Source organism: Vanellus vanellus (genome assembly GCF_965231255.1).
Source record: "Vanellus vanellus genome assembly, chromosome: 3".
NCBI classification, from domain to species: Eukaryota; Metazoa; Chordata; class Aves; order Charadriiformes; family Charadriidae; genus Vanellus; species Vanellus vanellus.
In genome coordinates, this window is record NC_138907.1 from 66629928 (window position 1) to 66653015 (window position 23088).

Genomic DNA, 23088 nt, shown 5'->3' on the forward strand with positions numbered 1-23088 from the left:
AACAGCAGGTAACAGCAGCATTTTGTTACTAAAACATCCAGCATCACTAGGAAAGTGTTTGGATACCTCTTTTCCATAGCATGAGAATGAACATTGATCACTGATGACTGTGTACTACCTCCAAGCTTCAAAAAAAAAGTAATGAAACAGTGATCTCTTGATTAAGTATTCTCACTGACAAAGGGCTGCTTCTCAATATTTTAATTGGAAGTACATATTTGAAATCAGATAACAAAAGTTGTACTGTTTTCTGGAGAAAAACTGACAGTCAATTCAGCTGAAGCTTTATAAAGCAAGAGTGACCAGGCTCAATCAACAGTTTATACAACAAACACTTGGAGATAAAAATCAAGGCGAGGCCTTAATTCAGAAGGGATGTATATTATACTCTAATTTGTGCACCATCTAGTAGGATCACCTTGGATCAGCTTCAGTATGTCAACAGCATGGGGACAAACACCTGCACGTGTAGCAGCAACAAAATCATTGCTAATCAAAATAGCCTATTAGAACTAGAATGAAGATGTATAAAGTGTTCCTGCAGCAAGTAGGCATATCAGAATGTTTTCTCCTTAATAACTAATTTAGGAAAGTGAGAAAAGGACATTTCCAAGCATCAATTAACATAAGAACTATATGTAGGCATACAAGTCTCAGAGGCTATGTTGTCTCTCCTTTCAGCATGCTTTGAGATACATCAAGAACCACCTACTTAAAGGATAGTCTGTCTATTTCAGGGCTTTAACTTCACTCTATTGTGTTGGCAGTTTATAGGACTTGTCAATTAGTGTTATTTGGCTAGGTTGTTGTTACGGTTTCCACTGCTCTAGTTATTTCTAAATCTTAGCAGTGATCGAGATCTATGACATAGCAGAAATAAACTTGTACTTTCCAACTTCTGCAGCTCTGCCCTAGCCAAGGATGGCCTTTGCAGAGGAGACAGCCTTCCCAGCAACCAGGTGCTGCATGCCCTGTGGTATTTAATGCACATGGGGGCATCACACAGCTGAAGCAGCCCAAGCCCGGGGCTCTGGAGCACATCTGCTCCTATAATTTTCCCTTTGAAGAACTGGGGAGGATGCAGAAGTGCCCCAGCAGCTATGCAGGCAGCCTCAAAGCTCACCTGGTGCTTCTCCTCCAGTAGCTGGGCCAGGAGGAGACCAGATGTCCCCACGTCTCTGCTCCTGTCGCTTCCTGGTGCCGCAGCTGATATTTATGCCTTGGCAGCCAGGCATGGCCTGCTCCCCCAGCACACTGGGTCCAGCACCGGCTGCCACGTGAGTGCACCCTTCATTTTCCATTGTTCCTGGCATTGCTTTCCTGCTGTCTCAGCTAAATATTGTAAACCATGGAATTATAGAATGGTTCAGGTCGGAAGAGACCTTAAAGGTCATCTAGTTCCGACCACCCTGCCATGGGCAGGGACACCTCCCACTAGATGAGGTTGCTCAAAGACCCATCCAACCTGGTCTTAAACACCTCCAGGTATGGAGCTTCCACAACTTCTCTGAGCAGCCTGTTCCAGTGCCTCACCACCCTCAAAGTGAAACATTTCTTCCCAATGTCTAATCTAAATCTACACTCTTCCAGTTTGAAGCCATTCCTCCTTATCCTATCACTACATGCCCTTGTAAACAGTCCCTCCCCATCTTTCCTGTAGGTCCCCTTTAGGTACTGGAAGGCTGCTATAAGGTCTCCCCGAGCCTTCTCTTCTCCAGGCTGAACCACCCCAACTCTCTCAGCCTGTCCTCATAGGAGAGGTGCTCCAGCCCTCTGATCGTCTTTGTGGCCCTCCTCTGGACCCGCTCCTCCACATCCTTCTTGTGCTGAGAGCTCCAGAGCTGGATGCAGCACTCCAGGTGGGGTCTCACCAGAGTGAAGGAGAGGGGCAGAATCACGTCCCTCGACCTTCTGGCCATGCTTCTTTTGATGCAGCCCGGGATGCAGTTGGCCTTCTGGGTTGTGGGTGCACGTTGCCACGCATCTCTTCATCTAAAGGCACCTTTAACTATATCTATAATTTCCCACTGACTTTCTTCCAAGTGTCTATTCCCACCTAAGAGACGAAGTGACCGAAGCGGGAGGCAGTGGTTCAAAGCAGGATATGAATGTAGCAACATCGTGTTTCTCACTGTAATATTGTTTCCTTACTCACGTTTCCCCCCGTAATTCCGGACGCAACAGCGCCTGTCCCTTAAATTACACCCTCATCCACCCGCGGAGGGCTGCTTGCGCTCCGAGGGCGGCCCGTGGCGGGCCGGGGCTTCCCCGTTCCCCTTGGGATCGCCCGGGCCCCGTTCAGCCGGCAGCTGCCGGCCTCCCGCAGGCCCAACAGCCGCCGCTCCTCAGGGGCGGCCCGGCCGCCACACGGCCCCGCCTGCCCGGGCCCGGGCCCGGCCCTGCCGGCTCGGCCCGGCCCCGCCTCCCCACACCCCCGCCGTCACGGCGGGCCGGGGCGGGGACGGGCCGGGGCCTGCCTGCCCCTCCCCGCCCTGCCGCCGCCGCCGCACCCGGTGGGAGCAGGTTCGCCGGGGCCGGGTAAGAGCGGGAGCTCGGATGGGGAGCCGGGGGTGGTTGCTACCCGCCCGGAGGAAGGGGCGGGCTGGGCAGTGTCCTGCTGGGCCGGGGGGGAGCCTGACAGGGGGGCGGCGGGCCGGGGCCGCCAGGTCTGGGGCGAGTGGGGCGGGGAGGGGGTGACGGGGCTGTGGGGCCGAGCCGGGCCGGGCCGGGCCGGGGCGGGGCGGCGGTGGTTTTGGAGTGCCTCCCCGTGACATCCCCCCGATATCACGGCCTTGGGCTTGGCGCTGACCGTGGTGGTCCATGGAGCGACTCGGGGCCTACAGCTGGCGTTTTACAGCCGCCTATGGCGGATTGTAGGGTAGGGTGGGGTGGGGTGGTCACCTTCGCCGTACCCAAACACTCCCCGCGCTGTTCCAGGCCCGAGGTGAGCAAAGCCTGTCAGCAGGAGGAAGGGAGGTTGTAAAAAACACCCATGTAAATAGCCAGCCCGGGCCTCTGGCGCTTCAGGCCCCTGTCGCGACACTGTCGCTACTTCCCCGGCGAGCCACTGGCCGCCGCATCGGCAATGGGCACTTGCTGAAACTGTAGAAGGAAGTGGAAGGTTTCACCCTGCTTTGCATGAAGTGCAGGGCGCTGCATCTTAATTGAAGCTCGGTGGTAAAAATCCCAGGTTACTCATGGCCAGAAGCGGTCCGCTCCTGTGCTGTCACCCCCTCCACTGATGAACGAGCCGTGCGAAGGCAGAGAGCCGTGCCGTCAGGGCGAGCGGAGCCTTCCTCACTGAGCATCCTCCAGGCGTGTGCTTTGCTGGCAGTGCAGCCCTTCTGCTTGCAGCCTGGGGTTTTGTGCAAGTGCTGTTAATACGAAAGAAGGAAAAAGACAGGGGGGTGCAACAGTTAAAATTAGGAGAAAGTGATGCTAAATGGTGGCATGGTTATAATCTGTATTTGTGTTCACTTCACAAAGACACCTCTTGTAGTCTTATATCAAAATATTAAGTAGCGTTCTTCTTGGTGGCTTACATTGAAGTGAAACTCTTGGGGGGGGGGGCGAGGAAAAAAAAAAAAGGCCATGCTCTGTATGTAGTCATTAGGCCTCAGAGAGACTCAGCAGCCAGTGCATTCAGATTTTTTGCAAAGATAACTGCTCCCTTGGTTTACTTAATCTAAGCATTTGGTTCAAAGTGAACATACACTGCTGTTAGGGGCATTTGGGTGTGAACATGTAGCACGTTAGGTTTCCTGCAGTTCTGGTCCATCTTTGTTTTCCCATGAGATGTTGTTCGTCTGCCAGCAGCACTTCAAACTGGTCATCTCGGGTCTGTTTTCAACCCTCCTGTTCCCTCTTCTCCCCAATTTCTCCCCTACCCAATGTTCATTTGCCTATTCCTCCTTCATCATCAGGCCTCTAAACGCTTTGTGCGCTCCTAGGAAACATAATTCCCTTACTTAAGGCGCTTCCCTGAAAACTAATATGTTTTGTTAGGCCTGTGAAATCTATGTGCTTCCTTCACTTAGTTCATTATAAGTATCGGTGTGGATGAATCGGATAATGATAAGCATATTCTTTTTTTAGCCATATATGCTGAGTGTTGGTGATGCATTAGGCCTAATAGTATTTCAGGCTTCTGTAATTTAGTTTTCCACACTGGGCACTGCTTTAAATCGCATCTTTGTTGAACAGAGTAGTTTCTAGGGAGAATGACTAAAACGCTGACCAGTGGCACAATCTAATTTTTTTTTTCCTTTATTAAAAAAAAAAAATACTTCTAGCCATTTACATGATCTAAGCTTGGTTTTGATCTGTTTCAGCATGACTAATGTGGTAAGGCTGAGGCAATTGGACATAATGGAATAGAAAATTTCCTGTTGACTTTTCTTTTCCCTACTCTATATGGATTTAAGTTTGACTTCTACCTGAAACTAGACGGTAAAAGAAAATTTAGAAACATTTTTTTTTTCTTTTAAGAAGGCAGGAAGAAATTAATTCTACTGATATTTTGTTTGCATGTTTACTATGCTCCATAGTTGGTTTTGTATTATGGAAGCCCTCAGCCTGCCCTTGTGGATCAGGATTCCAGCACATGAACAGGTGTAAAAGCACAGAGCAGAAAATACGATCTTTGTCTCTAAATATTTTAGCCTAAGTATAAGGGGAAAAAAATCAGACAAATCCAGAAATAACTGAACCTCCCTCATCTGCACTAGAGAAAATAGTGACAGATTTAGTGCTCACCTGTATATTACTAAGTCAGTTGCTATGAGTCAGTTATGAGAATCCCTCAGGTGCTGTAGCAGGGAGTACTTTTCTTACAGCATACAGTCTGACCTTTATTCCACAAGCTTTTTTTTTTTAATAATTTTTATTTAAGATTAATTTTACTTGCTGCAAAGTTACTGCTAAAGTCAGCAGCAGATGCTGTCAGAGGATGGTAATGTGTTTTTGGTTGCCTTAGGGAGGTGCCAGAGTCAGTCTGTATATGCACCTTGTCTCATGTCAGTATTTGGGTGGTAAAACCTACTGAGGCGAAATAGATCGAACAATGTTACATTGTAGAAATCTTACTGATCATGGCTGTTACTATGTTACAAATTTTCTGTAGCAAACATTGTGACTGGCTGCAATTTTTTTTTATTTTTTTTTTTTGCCGAAGTCTTTCAGCAGTTTGTCATTTTAGCCTATGTTTTCACCGTCTTTGAAGGATTTTGCACTTCTTTTGGCAGTAGTTTACAAAGGAAGTCACATTTAGGAGTTGTTTGGGAGAAGCTTTGTTTCTGTGACCTTTATTTAGAAGAAAAAAAAAAATCACGTACAAGGAAGCCCCATGACTTGTCTCTGCATATTTAAAGGCATAAAATCCTAATTCAGATCAGATTTAAATTTTCAAGTATTTCTATGGAATGCAACATGTACTTTTTGCTTTCTGAAAGTTAAGGATCCATGTAAACATTTCTAGGTCCTGATGTTAAAACATTGCTTAAACGGTAAAATTATTGCTTATGGCTTCTTATCCTAATGTTTATGGGCTAGATTTATAGAAGAAAACTCTTAGAATATCTAGATGAGAAAATACAAAATAGACTAGGTGCTTATTAACTGTAGTTTACTGGAACCTGCAAGATATTTAGGTGACTGCTGCTGAGATTTAACATGTGCTGCACTTGTCATGTCTCATTGTTTTGTCCTGATAGAGCTTTCTAGAATGGCACTGGGGAGCTGCTTGGCTGTGGAGTTCCCGCTTTCTTGTCTCTATGTTCAGCAGTGATCTGACTGGAAATAGCCAAGGGAAAAGTGAATATTTTTCCATGCCTGACAAATACCTTTCTAGAAAACAAGCCGATACTGAGGTTCATTTTTTGCTAGAGTGTGGAGTGACAGTGTGATGCAGGAACCGGTTAAAGCAGAAATTAGGAAGAATATATAGCTATCTTTTGAAATATTTAAACTTCATGTATGTGCAGAGAGGTCTTGCTTCAGTGAGTGTTGATGAAGTGTTCTGATTCTTTACTTCATTTGTGCCAGTAGACTCAGTTCTTCGGGCTTTCTTTGGTATCTTGACAAGCCGAGTTGCCACTAGGTATACTCCCATTCAAAGACAGAGATGTTGAGTGGAAGGTAGAAGGTACAATCAAAAGCTCACACCCAACTGAAACTTTTAGAGGAACTGAAGACTACCACAGATGCAGCTCTGTTCCAGTTTGAATGCAAAGTGTACTTCCCTCAACTGCAGCTGATTATTAACTTTCACATTTTAAAAGTTATGCAGGCAGTAATACCAAAATAGGTCACAACAAAGCAGTTAAATGCTGTGGAAGTGAAAAGGGGTAATTTCTATGGAAATTTGGAGTCTTGATGAATGCTCCTATCACCTTGGTATGGAAGGAAATGCTTGGTGCACATGTCTGTTTTGTTTCCTGGTAGTTGAAACCCTGACCTTGTAAAAGCCATTAGCAAAACTCCTGTTGACTTTCCAAGGGCTCAGCTATCCAGATTTTCAGAGGAGTTTGAGTAACTCAGCGCTAATAAGTGAAGGGTGTGTGACTGGAAGTAGGGTGTTCATTCGGTTCAGACACTGTTGCTGTGAGAACTAGAATGAGGAAGAAGTTCACACTTCCTATTTAAAAAATAATAAGAAACAAATACAAAATTCTTCATCTCTTGGGCTGTTCAGTTTGTTTTTTTCTTGACTTGGGGAGTGTGTGGTGAAGATTGGGAAATGATGAAAGCTGATGGCTGACCCCTTACCTCTCTTTCTGTCTGTTCCGCAGACCAGTAGCTTACCCTGTCACCAACCTGTATAATTAACATGCTCAGGAATAGTATTGCTGGTAGAAGAATTTGTATGGAGTAAAACAGCTGTGAATTTACACTGCTGTCCTACAAATTTACTATAAATCTCAATTGAAATATGTGTGTTGATAAAAAGAATTGTATCAACAATTAGAGACCTACGTGCGCAGACAAAAAGCTAAACTATATCCTGTGGACTTTACAATCTATCATCAATGTCCTCTCATTATGTGTTGCATTTGTTGCCCAACTTCGTAGCTGGAAAGTTGAAAAGCTGAAAGTCTGATGTATTCTACAATCTGTACGATTGTCACTATAGTGCAGTGTAACTTGCTTAAAGATATTTACAGTTAGCTGCAGAAATTTTCAAGAGAAAAAAAAGACAGTCAATCACTGCTTTTGTCAAGACTCGGATGAAATATTCTGTGTATATCTCTTGATTGTAATGCTGTTGCTGAGAACAGTGTTACAGGCAGCTGTCTGGTGAATACAAATATGAAAGGAGAACAAACAATGGTGAAGGACTATTTCAGTTAGTTCTGTAGCCTTTCTACACAAGGTAATTCGGTCTGTTGCTGTCTCTTCTCCTGAAGAGCTGCATTTTAATGTTTCACTTTTAACATTAAATATAATATTTGACTAAAAAGTATTTTCAGCCAGTGCTAGCATTGTATTTAGCATGCTACTAACATGCCTAGAAATAGTCATAACTTTTAAAAGAAACAAACAATGTCAACAGTTCTGTGAAATATTCCTTTTCAAACTAACTTCCTTTAGGTCGTTTCTTTGGATTTTATGCCTATAATTGTATTTTCTGCTAAATTAATAAAATTTCCTTATTTAGTCGAGACACCAAGGCATAGAACCATTAATTTGCTATAAGTTCGCCTGGGTTTGGTCTTACAGTACAAATTCATTGCAACATTGCCTAGAGTTTCCAAAAAGATCAAGGGTTGTTATGCCAGCCTCAGACCAGATAAGTGGGATTTAGGCTGGCTGGCTGGCTGGCTGACTTCAGACTTCAGTCTGTGACCCAGAATAACTTGAATCTGCATGTGGTACAGACAAAGACAGGAAACAATACTGCAGAGAGCTAGCATGACTCGCAGGAGATTGTGCACCAAGTACACAGAAAAGTGCAAATACACTCCCTGTCACCTCATCTGCAATCAGATTGTTCTTTACTAGGGGATACTTTAGGACCTGAAGACTCCGAGCAGGGTTTGGGACCCTGGTACAGGAGCCATTTCAAAATTGTGCAAGGTTTGTCTTCGTGGTAGCAGCAGCTTCTTCATCGGCATAGGTAATGTAACCTGCAGGGCAGCAGGGATGAGCCTGATCTCTGTGGTTATATGCCTAGTGAAGTTCTGGTGGGATGCGTCTTTCCAGTGGAATATCTTGGCAGCTCTACTAGAGATCATTTCACATCGGAGAGATATGAAATCAGTCATGTTTTGAAACAACCAGGGTGTTGATGTGCCGTATTAATACAGGCATTTCTGAAGATGAAAGAAAATAATATTTGGCAACAAGGACTATTAATTGTTTGGGTTTTTTTTAAAAGACAGTTCATAAGGACTTGAGTTTGCCAACTGTAGCACAGCTAGTACCACACTTGACAAATCAGTTGGCCTTTTCATTTCCTTCTTTTCTGTTTAAACATTTAAATGTGCTTTGTCTCTCTCTTCTGTTAACCAGAAGCTGACATGCCAGGAGAAGAGGACATTGCTTGGAAGGTGCATGGTTTGGGTTGAACAGTGGAAGTGCAGGGAACTGGTGAGGTTAAAATGTTGAACCTAAGAAGATGATGTACAGGAGAGTGGAAAGGATAAAGTTAAGACTAAGCACAGCCTGGATGAAATTGTTAAATTGTGTTGGATGCAAGTATGCTTGATTAGTCTGCATTCTTACTGCAGAACAGATAAATTACCAGTTTTGATTTGCACATGTATCCTCAGCTATGTCTTGTTAATTTAGATTTAGAACATCTCTGAGCTTGTGCTAAAATGTCTGTATGGCTGGAAAGCAGGCTAAGACATCTCTAGTGGTTACATGCTGCATGATTGTGTATGTGTGCTTTTAGGGCAAGCGTATTTCTGAGTAATATATGATAGTTCTGGTTGCAAAAAATGCCCCTAAAATGCATTTGTATACACAAGTTGTTGAAAAATGAGTTAATACTGAGAAACACAGCAGCTGAAACAGGATAAAGTGGCAATTCATTGAATTCAGATGAAACCGCATTACAGCTAAAACTGAAGTCAATACAAATGATTGGTGTTTAGAGGGAACTACGTGCCTTCTTCATTCTGATATCTTGTGTGATATCTGCTGGTCTTTTTTTTTCCAGCCTTTTATATATGCTAGGTTGTACTGTTGGAGTGGGTGATACATGGTATGGAAATAACCATATAATTGGTTTGGGACACAAGTCATCGGAGGATTTGGCATTGATGGATTAAACATACAGCTATTTTCTGGAATGGCAACAAAGGAAAATGCATACTTTTTCTTTGCTTACAGTGGGGAAAATATGTAAGAAGTTTGACAAAGGTTGTAGTTAATGTGATGTAGCTGCTGCAGAGTAATTGCAGATCTCGAGCTGTGTATATTACTAAGAATCTAAATAGTAAGAGTTATTGTAGGAAATTCAAAAAGGACATCATAATCTTATTTAATATTTTTTTGAGAAAGAATTCCCTTAAATTCTGTCTTTGAGGGACTGTGTATTTGGAGAGAGTAAACGTTAATATATGGAGTTTTCTTTAATCTTTTCCTATGTATTCTTCTTTATGATGATGAAGACCTTTGGAAACCAATGACCGACATAACTCTGTTTTCTGGGGTGGGGTTTAGGTGTCTTAAATAGGTGGAAACTGTCTGACTTGTTCCCATCGTGGATGATCTTCACAGCGAATCTACTCAGCCATGTCGTACGGTGCAGGTTTTGGGGATCCTAATCAACTAGCCCAACGCATAACTTCTAACATCCAGAAGATCACACAATGCTGTAAGTTGCATTTACGCGTGTTTTTATATAAAACTTTAATAAAGTTGGTACCCCCCATTCAAGGTTAATTTGTCAGATTCATTCATGGGATTCACTCTTTGGCTTCACCGGCTTGTTTGACAGGCTTGTGGCACCCCTCAAAGCAGATCCAGTCCTTATATGTATGGCTGACTGTGATATATCCTGGGGAAGCATAGTATCACCCTGTATTCACCAAAGGAATAAATAATAAGATGACTGCTGGTAATAAGCTGGTTTTGTCCTGGCCACTTATGTGGAACCTTAAGACGGTAGGTTGTTTGCTGAGCAAGGATTGCATCAAATATTTGCTGGAGTGTGAATTGTTTAGCAGGGACAGAAGCTGTGGCCTTGCAGCTTGCCCTTGGAAGTACGTATTAGATATGTAAATAAGATTGTGCAAGTTTTAGTATGCGTATGCTTAGATTCATGCCACCTAATATTTTTAGCCGCCTAACTGGGGTGTTCAAGTTAGAGGTAAGTTAGGCTGCTGGGGTTTTCAGTCTTTTTCACTTTCCCTCCGTTTTCCATTATGTTTTTAATATGTGTGTGTGTATAAAGCAAATACAACTTATCTTGGAAATTACGTGAAGTATACTGTTCATCAGAAGGGAGGAGGCATGAATAACATATGGTTAGGTTTTGGCATGCATGCTTTTAATGTTGTGCAGGACATAGTGTGCATGCAGAAATGCGTATTTTTATTATTAAAACTTCAAATGAATTCTGATCAGTTAAGTATGTCAGTTTTATTAAAAAATTGATTTTTGTTTTGGAAGACAAGTTTTAAGAGTTGTTATTTGTAGCACAGATTAATGGCACAGATTGGGCTTTTGCCTACTTTTTTTCAGGTACAGTTTGTATTTTCTTCCAGAAAGAATTTCATTAAATCTCAACAGACAGGAAGAAAATTTGTGATTTTGCTTTATTGAAAAGTTTCTGTACATCAAGGTTATATTTCCTCAACCTAAAATTAACAAACTTGTTCTGTAAAAGCCCTTGTGCTTTATTTCCTAAAATCTGTTCAGAGAATTCACTCAGTCTCATGGCTTCTAACTTGGTCTTCCAGAGACACCTGCCAACCTGTGACAGACACCGAGGCTCCAAGATGTAAAAAAAAAAAAAGTCTCAGTTGTCAGGTGGAAACGTAAAGTGAAATCAATGATTGAAACTGAAGCGTTGTGAAGACAGTCACTGAACATAACTAACCATCTTGTGCTGGATTCAGCGAGTCCTTAGTTTCATCCTGCCTCTCCCATCTCCTCCCTCGCTTCTGCTGTGACTCCCCTCCCCTTGTGACAACCAAGGCGTAGTAAAAGCAAACTGCCCAGGCTTAGATAGAAAGAGACATGCCACAGGGTTTTCCTGCAATCCTGCCCTCCTTTCCTTTTCAAAATTTAGATGGCTAAATTCTGAGCAATAGACAGGTGCTTCTGCCATTCCAAGACCCAAATCCAAATCTCTCTTAGCCCTACTGCTCCATGGCTTCAGAAACAGGAGCTTTGTCTTCAAAAGCTCCATCCAAGCACTGTTCTGGGACTGGTAGGTACACAGCTGGATTCCATCCCTCGCTCTTCCATAGATCTGACTGAACTGTAACCACTTGGTTACTCTTGTAGTCCATTCTCCTTTGGTAGATATTATGAGCACCTCGATCCTGTGGTAATGCTGCATGTTTCCTGGACTGAGCTCTGTAAGGGCTTATGTACAATTTTCTAGCTATTTTATTCCCATGTGTAGTACCTGTCCAGCTTTCTGTTGGAAGGTGTGAGCTGCAGGAACTTCCAGATCAAATGGTAAGAAACCTGCAAGCTTAGGGACCTATAGAGCTAGTCAGCTGCTGAGCAGGTGTCTCTTAGACTGCAATTTATGATCTTGGTTAGAGAAGGAGAGGGGGAGAAACAGGAATCTTGACCCTAAATCCATGTTTTTCCTTCTAAGCAGTTGACTTGATGTTGCACTTCTGTCTAGAAATGCTTAGCATTTGTGAGATGTGCCAATACATTTGAAATCTTCTTGGTTAACCTGGAGTTGCGTAAATACTCTGGTTTTCTGAGTGACATTAATAGGATAAGAGAGTTTCATTCCAGATTACTGAACCTTTTCAGGAGGTCCCTCAAAATTAATTCACACTTCTGCTGACATGGAAGCAAATTGTGAGTACTACTACAGAGATATAGATGAGATACAGATTAGTTGAAAGGAAGCTGGCTCTTCCAGCTAGAAGCTGGCCCCTTTAACCTGTGGGAGAAATACAGAAGAACTTCCTGAATTAGACAACACGGTGCTGCCGACTTTTCATAATACACAAAAATTTTATAGGAAGTAGCATCGGTCAGAACAACAGTTTTTACTATAACATTTATTCAAGGTTGAATTATTACACACACCCCTTCCAAGTAATAAATTTGATCTAGTTCTTGGTTAACTGTTTTTAATATACTGTACATATACAAGATAAAATACATATGTTGAATACCTCACATTTCATAATGCATCCAAATGATGCTACTGTTGTATTAATACTTGTGATCCTTACCTCCCTTCTCCCTAGTTCATGTAGCCCACTGTTACTGATTGACAAGCAAAGCTCATTTCTATGCTGGTTTAGCACACCAATAATTAACTCAGTTGCAAGATAGTATTCATTTTGCTTTGGGTTGTTCTGTGGTAATGGAGAGGACCTATATTTGTATCAGGTAACAGCTGGGTTAGCCTAGCACCCTTTTAACTTTAAAGAACAGATTTTATTGGCCTGTTGATCCAATCATGCAGTTGATTGTTATGTTGAAGATGTGTTGAGGTGTAAGTTGCTTCTGCATTTCCTAAACTGCTGGTGAACTACTACAGTAAATGATATCTGTAGTGGGCTGTTTGAGTGTCTTTGGAGGAGAACCAAACCCAACCCAATGCCAGTGGGTGGGTGATTTTTAGGAGCTTGAACATATAATTGAGCTAGCTAATGGGAAGCAGCATATGCTGCTGTCTGCACTCTGCGCTCTCTTGAAAACTTAAGCCGGGAGGGCACCTATATGTGTTTGGGATCCCAAACCCCGGAGCGTTCTGTGAAAAGAAGGTTCTTTCAGCTGTTCTTTAAGTGAGGATCTGTATTCTGTTTTGCGTTTCCAGCATTTCTGCAGAAATAAGTGACCATAACGTCATTTAGCAACATCGAGGGATTGGGGCCTACTTTCCTCAGGCTGAAACACATTTTACCAGCAACATCTCTAAGCTGAGATTTAGGGAACTTGTCTGTGTAGCATTTCTCCATGCCTTTTGTTAAAACTGTTCCACTGCACAGCTGGAATTGCAAAACTTACAGCTCTTCTTGACATCCAATATAGAGCAGCAGACCTCAGGCAAGAGAAGGAGAGTTAGGCTCTCAGATCCACTCCTACCATTTTTAGAGAATCCATGTGACTCTCTGAGCAGTGCTGTAAAACCTGCGTAGCCTGAATCACATGTGCTTGAATGAGCTGCAGTGTTGTGTGCTGAACCTCCGTGAGGTCAGTGATGCCTGTGAGCTGTGTCTCGCTGGTTTAGTTTTGGGTCTGTGTTAACAGTGATGAGAAGCAGATCTGCGAACAGCTAGGGAAAGTTCAGATTTAAATAATAAAACCAAAGAAGTGTATAATGAGCTTTGGCACTCTTAGGCCTAGGCAGCTGCTAAATTTCTATGTTACTAGAGTACAACTTATGATTAAGGTTTGAAAGCCTGTCTGGAATCTGTTCCAAAGTAACAGTAATTCCCATTCCAGGCCTATCTTATATCTGGTAATAAAATCTAGACAACATACATTGCACTGGGCTTTTGAAAAATGAATTTAAAGGTGGTTGAGGTTTGTCCCTAATTTTCTGAATATGAAGAACAGGAAGAAGGAGAACAGAATATAAGGAACGATGCAGGGTGTAGAGCTTCAACCCGTCTGGGCTTTGCAGATGGAGAACCTGTTATCAAGGTGTTTTAATCAGTGTTTACTGAAGGAGCAGTAATTCCACTCTGGGTTTCATAGGTTGTGCTCTCACTTATGTGGCAGCTTGGTGGAATCTGCTATATAATTTGAGAGAAATCTCAATTCCTTCCTTCAATATTTCTTTGAAATTTTTTCTCTTAGTAACTTGTTTACTGCAACTGGACAGACTAGGAATGAGTGTGATGCACAGAAACAAGATGAGCTAGCAAAAAATATTTTTGTGATAAACCAAGTCTTCCCTGCTTACAAATCTGTATATCTGCCAGGCATGTTCATTTACCATACCAGAGATATGCCTAGTAGGATGAGAACATCGAGTCCATGTTGTAATTTTTTTCCCCCTATTGTTTTTTTCCTTCTCTTCTTGAAGAGCAGGTAGCAAAATGTACAAGATGAAATCTGATCTTTCAACAAATAGAAAGGTGAAAGTAGAATAAGTAAAACAAACAAAAAGCCTAATTTAAAAGCTTTAAGATATGTTAATTTCAGATATCTTACAACTGTGAAGATGAGGGTGAGCAGTTCTTTGAAATTTGACAGATTTCTGCATTTTAAAGAATTGATTGTGTGTAGCAAAAAGAGGGAAAACATTTTGTTTAAAAAGGTGTTCCCAAGTGGGAGCAAAATGGGAATCGCTTTCATCTACAGGGGGACACCTCCATAGTTATAAGAGTAGGAAGGTTATGGTTAGAGGAGTTGGGGCCTCTCTTACTCAATTGGAAAGATTTGACTCGTGTTTCTGACAGGAACTGTGCAAGAAGTAACCAGCTGTGGTTTTTCCTCCCCCACATACTTCTTCTCAAGTCTCTCTCCCATGTGTCGGTCATTAAGGAAGCAGACTTGTATGCCTTTGCTCCTAATATTTTCTTTGTAGCTACCGAATATGTCACTCAGTGCAATCCCCGAAGAAAAGCAAGAACGATACAGACTAGATAGATAACTATCATGTCTCCACTGGCATCCTAAGTCAGGCTTTGGGAGCTGTTGATTTAGAAGCAGTTCAGAATGCTGCCTTTTGCTTGGGAACACAGGAAAAAGCCTGGTATTGACAAAGTACACCCAGTCTTTGAGTTTTAGAGAATTTCTGGTTTGCAAAATGTAATCAAGCAGTTACAGAACCTATGCTAGCTCAAGTGAGGCATTTGTATTTCCTACCTACTTCTCCCTTCCCAACTCCTCCAGTTTATAAAGGTTGTGGCAGGATTTTGTGCAGTGGTAGTTGCAACGTCGGTATGAATGGCATAATCTACCCTTTCTCAGTATTGGCAAGGTCAGTGAGAGAGTATTTGACTTGTTCATGCACACTGAAAATCAGTCCAGCTGGAGAAACATATGCTCTGCATACTGCAAGATAATAAAAGTAAATGAAAATTCAGTAGCCACAATCCACATATAGCTAGAGGGAGTCTGCCTGGCTTTGAGAGATCCTTTCCCATAAGGACTCTTGCTTTCTGCTGGCTTTCTTTTCTGTTGGTTGAGGTAACACAAATATCAATTTATATAGAGCACATTCCCAGAAGGTCAACTTCAGCCGGCAGAGATCCCTCTGTCATGCGATACCTCTCCTGTGACAGCAACTTTGTCCAATTTCTGTTGCATCCCAAGTTTTCTATAAGCCAGTCTTTTCACTGAATGCTGTTAAAGTGGGAGGTGGGTTACATCAGTCATATGACTTTCACTTTATGTAGCTGTAGAAGATCATAAACATAGATTAAACCCTGAAGAATATTAGAGTTCTGACATGTGCCTTTTTGTTGTCATTTAAGCCTGGAGGGTAGCTAAAACATTCAGCTAAAACAGGCTGAAACATTCACGAAAAACTGTCTGCCACAACGTTTGTAACACCAACAGATTCACATGATTATTCTTTAGCTAAAGAAGGGTACAGATGGGCAAGTGAAAAGTAAATGAAATCACTGCGGTGTTGAAATCGGAGCCTGTATGAAAACAAAATTCTGTTTTGTCTATATTTAAAGTGTGGTTTTGTACAGGTGTAGTTTTAAAGCAGATAAGCTTAAAGTAGAGCTTGTTGAGACTTTTAATTAAGATATTGTCAGAAATTTCCAATTAGCTGCAGTTAACCAGAATTTAGCTTTGTGGGAACATACTAGTTGGAACAAATCTTTCTTTTTTTTTTTTTTTATTATTGTTGCTGTTTTCAGGAAGGTTTCCTGGATTTAGGATGAAGTTTCAGTAAAACCTGGAAAAATTTAGGGGTTTTATGTACCCATTATGGTCTTCCACGTTCTGTTTTGTGGGCTTTTCCAAGGCTGAGGAATTGACTTGTATCTGCTACATCCAAGTCATAACCTGAATATAGAGGAGTAATTCAGATATTTTGGGTCTTTCTAAATGCTTGTCTTTCTGCAACGAGGTGAAGTCATAAAGCCCACAGTTCTTTTAGAAATCAACTATTTCTGAAAACTTCAAACACGAATTATTTGCATGCTGTTCCTAAAGGCTTTGTTGTATGTAAAGTAGCATATATATTTAAGGTAGTATGCCTCACAGATTTGTTTATGATTTTGGAGAGTTTTGTTAATATTTTTATGTTTTGTCTTGTTTGTTTACAATATTTTGATTCTGTGGAAAATAACATATGAAACAGTATCTTATGTGCATAATATTGCACACAAGGGATGTGGATTTATTTATGCTAGCAGCAGAATAGTGAAAAATGGGTCTTCCATGTACATCCCAGTGTGTTATTTGTGTTAGTATGTGCAGAAAAGGCAGAATTTTTCCTTGTCCTACACTGTTGTTGCATTAACTTAGTTAACTGGTCTGGGCGAGGTGAGGCTGAAAGAGCTCTGTAAATTAAGCCATCTTAGTTTGGAAGCAGTTTAAATCACAGAATCACAGAGTTTTCAGAGTTGGAAGGGACCTCTAGAGATCATCTAGTCCAACTCTCCTGCTAAAGCAGGATTGCCTAGAGCACATTACTCAGGACTGCATCCAGGCGGGTCTTGAAGACCTCCAGAGAAGGGGACTCCACAACCTCCCTGGGCAGCCTGTGCCAGTGCTCTGTCACCTGAACCGTAAAGAAGTTTTTCCGTGTATTTGAACGGAACTTCCTGTGTACTAACTTGTGCCCATTGCCCCTCGTCCTGTTACTTGGAACCATTGAAAAGAGCCTGGCTCCATCCTCCTTCAACCCACCCTTTAGATACTTGTAAGCATTAATAAGGTCTCCCCTCAGCCTTCTCTTCTCCAGGCTAAAGAGTCCCAGGTCTCTCAGCCTTTCCTCATAAGGCAGATGCTCCAAGCCCTTAATCATCTTAGTTGCCCTGAAAATAACAATTTTAAAACCACTGTGCAATTTACAAACAGCAAGATGACCAGTGAAGACATCCACAATTTTGTCTCCAATTGTTGCTTTTGCTGATGGAGCAAGTATAAATGGACTCACCTAGACAATACAACTTTAGATTTTAAATTTAGATTTTTTAAATACAGGCATAACAGACTGCCTTTGCAGCGGAGATGGGAAGGGATGTGGCTAGGGTCCTCACACTCCTTCCCATCTCTAGAGAGTTACATTTCAGAGCCTCTCTAAGGTACTTAAAATACCTGTTCCAGTTCAATTCTGTTGGATTTTCCTCCTTGTGGACAGGAGGAAATTGCATGGCAGTTTGATTATCCAGAGAGCCCTCTATAAAACTGCTGTGCAGGAGGCTGCACTCCACTTAGGGCCCAGAATAAATCCAGGTCAGTGATTAATTGCAAGTGACCCTCAGAGTAACAGCTACTTGCTTCTGTTGACCAGTCTGTGATGTGTTATGTGTCTGCTTCCATGTTAGCTCCTGAATTAGCTTCCTGTATTAATGACCTGACCTCTTAAAAAAACCAAGCTTTCTTCATACAGGTGTGTTGGATTTGTGGTGTTTGTGCAGCTACTGTTTACTGCAGAATCATGCATCATTTTCATAACTTGATAAGTTACTGGTATTCTTTAGAGAAATGTTCAAACTTTGGGGTTTCAGGGAATTACCAGGGACGTTTTAGGATATGAATATAAAGTGATGGTAACTTGATTTAATGACTTCCCCTTGGCTGAGCTGTAATAATTGATCACATGATCAATTATTGTGCACTTAAACAATGTGTATTTAGTGTGCTCTATGCCCACATTGGAAGAACAGGCACTACTTCAGCCTAAACTCACAGTGTCCTTGAAAGACCATTACAGATGGTAATACGCGAGCATGAAATAATTACAACAGCACTGGAAATACTGAAGGCATATCCTGAACTCCCAACATTATTGCTGTTGTTCCTGGTCACTTAAAGGTATGTTTCTATTTAAAAATGTTAGAAGCTCTAATAAAATCCAACAGGAAAGGGTACAAGACCTGATGTTTTCCCACTAATCCATGCTTAACGTGTCATTGTCCTCAGAGCTCTAAGGACTAAACTTCATCCCCATTCTCACTTTATTTTTTCCTTCCCATGCATACTTCAGTTACTGTTTCTCTGTGCTAATGTATTATCCTGTTTTAGAATAATTAGTGTTATACACTGGGTTAAGACAGAATAAATCAAATTACTTAAAAACAAATTACTAAAGTTTTTAGATACTTGATTCCAACTAGGTGAGCTCTTGGGCATGGGGGTACCTTTTACTAAGCTGGGGTCTTTTGGCTGGTGTCCTGGATTTGATTGCTCCAGTGGACTGTCACTCTTGGTTAAAGTAGGGTTAGCAAGGTGTACAGCACTGTGGCATTGTGATTTATTTAAAAAATTAGTGAGAGTGAACTACACTAGCAGCTTTAAAGAGGCACTTACACTCATTCAGAAAACTCCAATCTGCTAAAATTATTGCAACTACACTAGGTTGCTATGTGTAACAGCTTTCATAAAAGATTGATCCAGGAATGTTTTCTGCAGTGTCTGTCCATCTTTAGTCACGTACCCTCAGTTGGGTAAGTGAGGAGAAAAATATATTGAATTGGATTTTAATAAATTGAGGAAGTCTGTTGTCCCCAGGCAAAAGCAGTTTGAACTGGAGTAATTTTTACAAATAAATCTTCTATTCCAGTAATGTGCTCTGAAGTGACTCTGGAGTTTATTAGATTCCACACAACTTAATCTGTAACTGGATGTGCTGTTTGTTGACTCACTTGTTCAGCTGGGAACAAGAGATTTCTTCGTAGTTACCCAACCGGTGGCAGCGCGTGTAAGGTCTTTGACAAAGCATTTCCGAATGGTGACTGTGTTGGTGTTGTATTCACTGCTGATTTCCCATATGAAGCCATAGCTGAGCCTGAGCCTCATGTAGAGCAGACTTTGCATTTGGTGTGCACAAAGGAACGCGTTGCTGATTCTGTTTATCTTGTGTGGGCTCAGGAGCTTGGAAAATGACTAAAAATCAATGGCTTTAAATCCCCATTGTTAGTTTTAGTCCTCTGAACCTTAGGCAGTGACTGAAATCCTGTCTGCCCCTTTTTAAGTAAAAGACTTGAAAAGGCATGTGGGGGATCCTCACCATTACAGTTAATATTCAGGAGCAGCTGTAGCTGGCGGTTGGAACAGTGCTCTGCTCCTTCTTCCTGTGACAGGTCCCAAGCCTTGCTGTTCTGTAAAGGAGGTTTCATTGTACTCGCCCTGCCTGCTTGTCTGGTTCTTGTCCTCTGCAGCACAATGCCTCCGTGTTTGTTGCTCCTGGTGTTGCCGGTGTTTTTACCATGCACACCCAATGGGCGTCACATTTCCTGTGGAAGCATTAGAGCATAGCTTTATGAAATTGGGTGATGTACTTGGACTGTATCACTGAAGGAAACTGCTGCTGCGTGGTTGTAATGCAATCTTGTGTGATCCAAGTAAGAAGTGAGGTTCCAGGCTGCAAGGGGATAATAAGCAGCACTCATTAAACATATTCTTCCCCCCCCCCCCGCCCCCCCCCCCAGTTTCATGCTTCTACGTTGTGGCCTTTTTAGGACTCTGGGTTATGTGTTGATTCACCTCACTCTCCAGCTGTAAAGCTGCAACAAGCTTGGTCATGGCCACTTGAGGGTTTAAAGTTTGGTTTTCAAATGCTAAATAGAGAGGGGAAGACAGCTGATTGTAGGTAACTTGGAAAAGCTTCTCTCCTGTAGCTGGAGTTACTGGTAAGTATTCCAAAGACCATCCTCAGTTTCCCTTGTCTCACGCTAGAGATGAACGTGGTGCTTGGACACTTCTCAGTCCTTCCAGAGAAGGTGGGTGACCTACAGTCTGCTCTTCATTTCCTTCCTCTTAGTTCTTTGTTTTTCAAACATTAGGATTTTACTCAAGGGTTTGTTTTGTTTTGTTTTGTTTTTTAATCTTTTGTTCTGCAACAATACTGTGGTGTTACAACCTGTACAGTGATTACTAATTCTCAGTTGGGTATAACTTTTTCTCCTATGTTCTTCTTCTTTACGTTTTGTACTTCGTTGTATTCATTTATTTATTTGTATCTTTATTTTAAATTTGAAACTTCCTGTGTGATCTTAAACATTTTCATATTCAAGGAGCAGAAACAGCAGTTATGTCAACATGGATTTACTTGTGGTAATGGAACAGCTTTGCAGAACTGGCTGAAAAACAAAGGAAGATGAAGAGAAAGGAGATGAAACTTTCTTGTTTCCTAGCCAGCTAAAAGCCAGTTTTTAAGCAAAGGTGGTGTGTGATCCAATACATGAAGTATGTTTTTATCTATGGAAAAAATAGTATGTATTGCAGATCTGGCAGAAACGTGTCTCTCAAAGGTACCTACCAATTAAGAAATGTAAATATTTCCACTGTAAATCTCACTGCTCCTGTAACTTACATAGAGGAAATGAGGTCTTTTATATGAGACACTGTTGCTACTTTTGTCTGTCCTTTTTTTTGTTCTCTTTAACTGGAGGGAGAGCTTCCACTGACTAGAAATGGAACCACCGTTGAGCTTAGTAAAAGTAAACATGAGCTGACTCTTAAATAATTGTCTCTGTAGGAATTCAGGTTTGGTCTTAATCGTTTCTCTGGCTCATCATTAACCGTGTCTGACCTGTTCCTGAGCATGTGACCGGGCTGAGAATAGCCGAGTAGCTTTTATCATCTAATAGTTATGTATTATGAAATCTAGATCAGGAATGTCGCAAAGACAAGTGAAAACTCTTCTTACTAATATGGTCTTTCTTCTTTCTAATACAAGGCTCATTTTCAGGTGGAAATAGTGAGATTCTTTTCTTTTGCATGCGAGACAGCAGCTGCTTGGAGAAAATGCATTTTGTGTTCCCTGCTTCCCAAACTGTCTGGGCTGGAGCACCTCTCCTAGGAGGATAGGCAGAGAGAATTGGGGCTGTTCAGTCTGGAGAAGAGATGGCTCCGGGGAGACCTTACAGCAGCCTTCCAGTGTCTGAAGGGAGCCTACGAGAAAGCTGGAGAGGGACTTTTTACAAGGGCGTGTAGTGATAGGATGAGGGGTAATGGCTTCAAACTGGAAGAGTTTAGGTTTAGATTAGATATTGGGAAGTAATTTTTTCACTGTGAGGGTGGTGAGGCACTGGAACAGGTTGCCCAGAGAAGTTGTGGATGTCCCATCCCTGGAGGTGTTCAAGACCAGGCTGGATGGGCCTTTTAGCAACCTGTTCTAGTGGGAGGTGTCCTTGCCCATGGCAGGGGGGTTGGAACTCAATGATCTTCAAGGTCCCTTCCAACCTGAACCATTCTATGATTCTGTGGTGGCTGATTGCCAGCCAACCACAGGCAGGGTGCTGCTCCTTCAGGGTAGCAGTATGATCTTCAGTGTAGAAGTGGCTGCAGGAGTTTGTGTGCCTCTGACAAAGGCTGTTGCCATATCCCGGTGACTTTGGTGAAGAACGCATGCGTGCACATGGTGTGCAGCTCCTGAGCAAAGTCCAGCAGCTAGCTGTACGTACCCAAGGAACCTGAGCTAAAGTGTCAGACTTTGCACTGAAATGGATTAAAACCATGCACGAGATCCTGTCAAGCTCTGTTACAGGATTGGTAACGCCCAGAAGAACAGGAGGGACCTCTGGTAGTCATATTACTCCTGTTTTTCAGAGCTCCTTGGGAAGCTGAAAGATTTGGGAAGTGAGGAAGGGAAAACTATAAAGGGTGAGGTAACCTAGGAACCCGTCAAAACTGTGCTCTGATCTTTGGTCCCTGACTCTTACCAGTATGTTTACAGTGCAGAGCTAGGTCTTTGTGAGTTGAGCCTCCAGGACACTTGAGCATTACTGATGGATTGAGAGGCACCAAAGCAGCTGCCAGGTGCCTTGATGTGCCAGCCTGACCTCCCTGCACAGGGGTGAAAAGCTGGTTAAGCGAGGGAGGCCATACCTTCATAAATACCACCATCAGCAGTGAAGCCAGGAACTTAGAGGCCTCTGTTTTATGAAAAATAATCCAAAGTTTCCAGCAGTTTTGTTCTCCCCCTCTAGTGCCAAGACGCTCTCCCTGCTTGTTTCACAAATGGGGCAGTGGAAGGAGCCAGCAGAGGTGTTTCTACAGTCTGACCTTCAGGAAGAGAGGCTAAGGCTGCCCTGTTTTTCCCTTGAGGAAAGGAAGGGATATTGACTTTTATGTAAGAAGTTTTGAAGCTAGCTCTTGCTTTGACTCAAATTCTGTAAGATCTCTGTGTATACACGTGAGGGAACAAGACATTTTACCTTTGTGATCCAGGTAGTAATGTCTTAAAGCCTATTTTAAATTTTGTTTCTATTGACAAAGCTGCATGATTTCATGAGTCTGGACAAGTGTTTGTGGTTTAGGTGGCTTTGTGATTACACATATAATATTATATCAAATGCCTCAATGAGTAGTAGCTATAGTAAGAAGTCTGTTAAAAAACAATCCAAATCAAAAGAATTAGAATACCATAAAGAAATATATTTTTTAGCCTCCATACACTCCAGCGTGTTTATATTAATATGAAGGAGTACAAAGGATGGATTTCTTCAACTCATCAACCTGCAGGTATGTACTGTAAATCAAGATTTCAGGAAGGTCAGCTTCTCAACTTCCTGTGTTATACTGGTCCTACCACCTTGCTTTTGGCTTTTTTATGAAGACAGCTTCAGGAGTGCTACTGAAGACTGTTGGCCAAAATTTCTTTTTACTGCTCTGCCTTTTTTCTGTTTGTTTAGTTGAATAAGCAGTGTACTTTATATGCAGTATAACTTATATGAACAAAAGATTGAAAAGAGAAATACTATTTTATTTTTTTTTTTGGAATAATATCCTAATTTTGAAAGGTTAAGCTAGAAAATGTTAAATCACAGGAAGCCCAGAAAAATTGGTCTCTGTTCA

At 42.1% G+C, this 23088-nt stretch overlaps 1 protein-coding gene across 3 annotated transcripts in view; it reads left to right on the top strand.

Annotated features, from left to right (window-relative positions):
- Positions 1 to 2456: 2456 nt before the first annotated feature.
- STX7 (syntaxin 7) overlaps positions 2457 to 23088 on the top strand; it is a 35754-nt gene continuing 15122 nt past the window's right edge. For 2 of the 3 annotated variants that reach the window (XM_082481007.1, XM_082481009.1), the window contains exons 1-2: positions 2457 to 2538; positions 9667 to 9820. In XM_082481007.1, coding sequence (XP_082337133.1) covers positions 9739 to 9820 — 82 coding nt within the window. In that variant the 5' untranslated portion in view covers positions 2457 to 2538; positions 9667 to 9738. Of the gene's footprint in view, positions 2539 to 9666; positions 9821 to 22572; positions 22756 to 23088 lie in introns of those variants that run through there. The other variant, XM_082481008.1, reaches the window with a different exon arrangement.